Here is a 3,410-nt window from a genome sequence, read left to right on the forward strand (position 1 = left end):
AAAATCTAAATCTAAAGTCTAAAATCTAAATCTCAGGTGGTGAAGACGCTCTGCGAGCCGTGCTTCCCGCCGCACTATGACATCGTCAACCGGCTCGTGAAGCTCTACCACGACTGCCTGTGCACGCGCCTCGGCGACCTCGTCCGAGACGAACTCGATGGCAACGAGATCGTCACGCTGCTCAACTGGGCGAACGCGTACGCCGGCGCGGAACTCATGCGTCACCCGACGCTGATGCTCGACCCGGCGACACTCGGACCGCTGCTGGAGCCGGCAGTCGTGACGGCGCTCGCCGACAAGTACGTCGCGACGCTGGGAGCGAACATCGATGATTGGCGCGCGAACACGCTGCGCGCCGAGACGAAGGACTGGAATCGCGATGCGGAGCCCGAGGCGGATGCGCAGGGATACTTCCAGACTCCCATGCCGATCATCTTGTTCCAGATGATCGAGCAGCACCTGCAGGTCGTGGCTGAGATTGGGGAGGAGATGGTGGCGCGCGTTCTCGCTCTGTGCATCGAGAAGGTGAGGAAGCTATATCGAACCTGCGTATAAGGGTCGCTCGGGAGAAGTGTCCTTTATACACAGGTGGCGGCCGAGATCGGGGAAGAGATGGTGGCGCGCGTTCTCGCTCTGTGCATCGAGAAGGTGAGGAAGCTATATCGAACCTGCGTATAAGGGTCGCTCGGGAGAAGTGTCCTTTATACGCAGTTGACCGTTTTATAGAGGTGGTTTCACCGTGTGACTGCCACCCCACAGAACTGCGAGGTGTCCTCCAGCTTTGACTGTACACGCCACAGATATTAAGGGCGTGCTCATCAACAACGAGCAAAACCATCTTCATTAGTTCTAAACTGATGCTGTTTATGAACCTTTTTTTAACCTTTTGTGAACCTTTATGTTCGTTTTGTTTTCAGCCGTCAGATGGCGCTGTAGCACACTGGGTTTTGCCGTAATGTCGTTATTCATTTACATATATAAATTAAAATATAATATTGTGTAATATAATCGTGTAATCGTAATAATGTGTTAAATCTGAGATAATCTATTTTTACTCTAGGTGACCGAGTTTGCGCGCATGTACCGGGAGGCGGTGGAGCCATACAAGCGTCACCATGACGACGGTCGCCGTAGCGCCCCCGTTGACAGCACGAACCCGTTCCTACAGCAGCCGCAGCAGCCTGAGCAGACGACCCCCTACTACATACAGTACATCATCGCCATCGTCAACAACTGCGACGCGTTCTGCGAGCTCGCGCTCAAGCTGGGTCGGCGCTACGCGACGCCGCCGCCAGGGGGCGCCAGCGACGGCATCGCGCGGCTCGTCGAGTCGTTCGAGGCGACGCTCGCCGCCTGCTCTCGCCATCTGGAGGACGAAGTCTTCCTGGACGTCGACACTCATGTTCAGCAGCTCATGTCGAAGCAGTGGCTGTCTGCGGTGGATGCCATCGACACGATCTGCGTCACGGTGGAGGACTACAGCACAGACTTTGTTCACCTGAAGCCGCGACGGCTACGCTCGGTCATGCGCGCGATCGAACGCCGCCTCGTCATCGAGTATCTCAAGGCCGCGATGCAGCGCAAGATCGCGTTGAAGTCGTACGAGGAGCGGCGGCACGCCGCGGACAAGATGGCGCGCGAGGCCGACCAGATTGAGCGTCTGTTTGAGCGTCTGGCTGCGGGCGGGGACGAGGGAGAGAGGTCACCGTGCGACGCGCTGCGGCAGGTCAGCGAGCTTCTCGCGCTCAGGGACACGTCGATGCTTTCGCTCGAGATCCACGGCCTCGTCAAGAACTACCCGGACATCAGCGTCGATCACATGGTCGCAGTGCTGTCGCTGCGCGGCGACACGGGAAAGTCGGAGGTCAGGCAGATGGTCGCTGACCTCATGCCCATTGTCGAGCCGACGGCGTCTCCTCGGACAATATTTTCGGACGTGCCGTCGCCGCAGAGCCTTCTAGATAAACTCAAGAATGTGACGTCAGATAGCAGTGTGTGAATGAGGGGGTGTGCCCTTACAGCCGTGGGAAATCATAATAGAAATCGATCTTAATCAATAATCATAACCCAATAATCAATAATCAGAATCAGAATGTGACGTCAGATAGTAGCATGTGAATGAGGGGGTGTGCCCTTACAGCAGTGGGAAATCATAATAGAAATCGATCTTAATCAATAATCATAACCCAATAATCAATAATCGTAATCATAATCAGAATGTGACGTCAGATAGCAGCATGTGAATGAGGGGGTGTGCCCTTACAGCAGTGGGAAATCATAATAGAGGGCCTGCTTGTTATAGCATGTAACCATAGACAGCATGTAACTATATATTACAGTTGTAACTAGATTACATGCAACAAATTACATATGGATAAATGATAAATTACTATGACATATGATATCAATATATAATACTGATTATTTAATCTTTTTGTGTGTATATATACTTGATATACGGTTTCCCTAAGAATTACAGGGTCCCCACAGCCCTTGAATGTCCTTGAATTTTGTCCTTTGTCCTTGAAAGTCCTGAATTTTTCCTTTTGTCATTGAAAGTCATTGGAAATAGGTCCAAGTCCTTATTTTATGTCAAATGTCCTGGAATTTACATTTTTGACCTAAAATAAAAAGTAAATCTTTATTGCTGGTTATCTGACTGACCCTATTCCAAATCTTCGATAAAAATGTTAAATTTAATCCAAAATTCACATGTCATTGTCTACTAATGTACTCTAACAAAGTAAGTAGTTTGTTTTGTCCCTAATTTTTACGTGCAGGTGGTGTAGGGGTCTGGACTATAAGTTCATCATTTTAATATTTATTTATTACTCGGTGTTCATATTTTGCTACACAATTGTGTCAATTTCTATGTAGGAAAATACACACTGAGTACTAAATGAAAAATTGTTATAATAGTCAGTATATATATAGTTAAGATCCCTACTCATGCCACCCATGACTAAAAAAAGGGAAAACAAACTAGTTTTAGCAGATACTGTTCTGTGAATTTTGGATTAAATTTAAATATTATTTGTTATTATTTGTAAAGATGTCCTTCAAATGTCCTTGAAGTCTTTGAAAAATAATTCACACTTGTGAGAACCATATGTACTGAGTACCTAGCAGTAATAACATACCATGTAGAATCAACCATCACGAAAAACCAATAAAAAACCAATAATACATTTTCATTCAATATCTGGTATTCTATCTATTTTTATCTATCCATATCTGATATGTCTATCTATATATATATATATATAGCGCCCGAGAAAGAGAGACAAATTGCGAGAGAGAGAGCAGGGTCGTAGCCAGGGGTGATTCCAGGCATTCTGGAATCAGGATTATTCCCCCTGGTTTGTATCAAAATAGCACATATCTGATACAGTATGTATATAAAAGCATGA

General features: G+C 47.3%; 1 protein-coding gene across 1 annotated transcript in view; it reads left to right on the plus strand.

Annotated features, from left to right (window-relative positions):
• Positions 1-3,199, plus strand: part of LOC106814061 (exocyst complex component 3-like) — a 9,457-nt gene extending 6,258 nt beyond the window's left edge. Inside the window, exons 6-7 of the mRNA XM_014818330.1 lie at positions 37-525; positions 1,061-3,199. Coding sequence (XP_014673816.1) covers positions 37-525; positions 1,061-1,999 — 1,428 coding nt within the window. The 3' untranslated portion in view covers positions 2,000-3,199. The remainder of the gene's footprint in view (positions 1-36; positions 526-1,060) is intronic.
• Positions 3,200-3,410: the final 211 nt, after the last annotated feature.

This window comes from Priapulus caudatus, unplaced genomic scaffold, assembly GCF_000485595.1.
Source record: "Priapulus caudatus unplaced genomic scaffold, Priapulus_caudatus-5.0.1 Scaffold865, whole genome shotgun sequence".
Taxonomy (NCBI): Eukaryota; Metazoa; Priapulida; class Priapulimorpha; order Priapulimorphida; family Priapulidae; genus Priapulus; species Priapulus caudatus.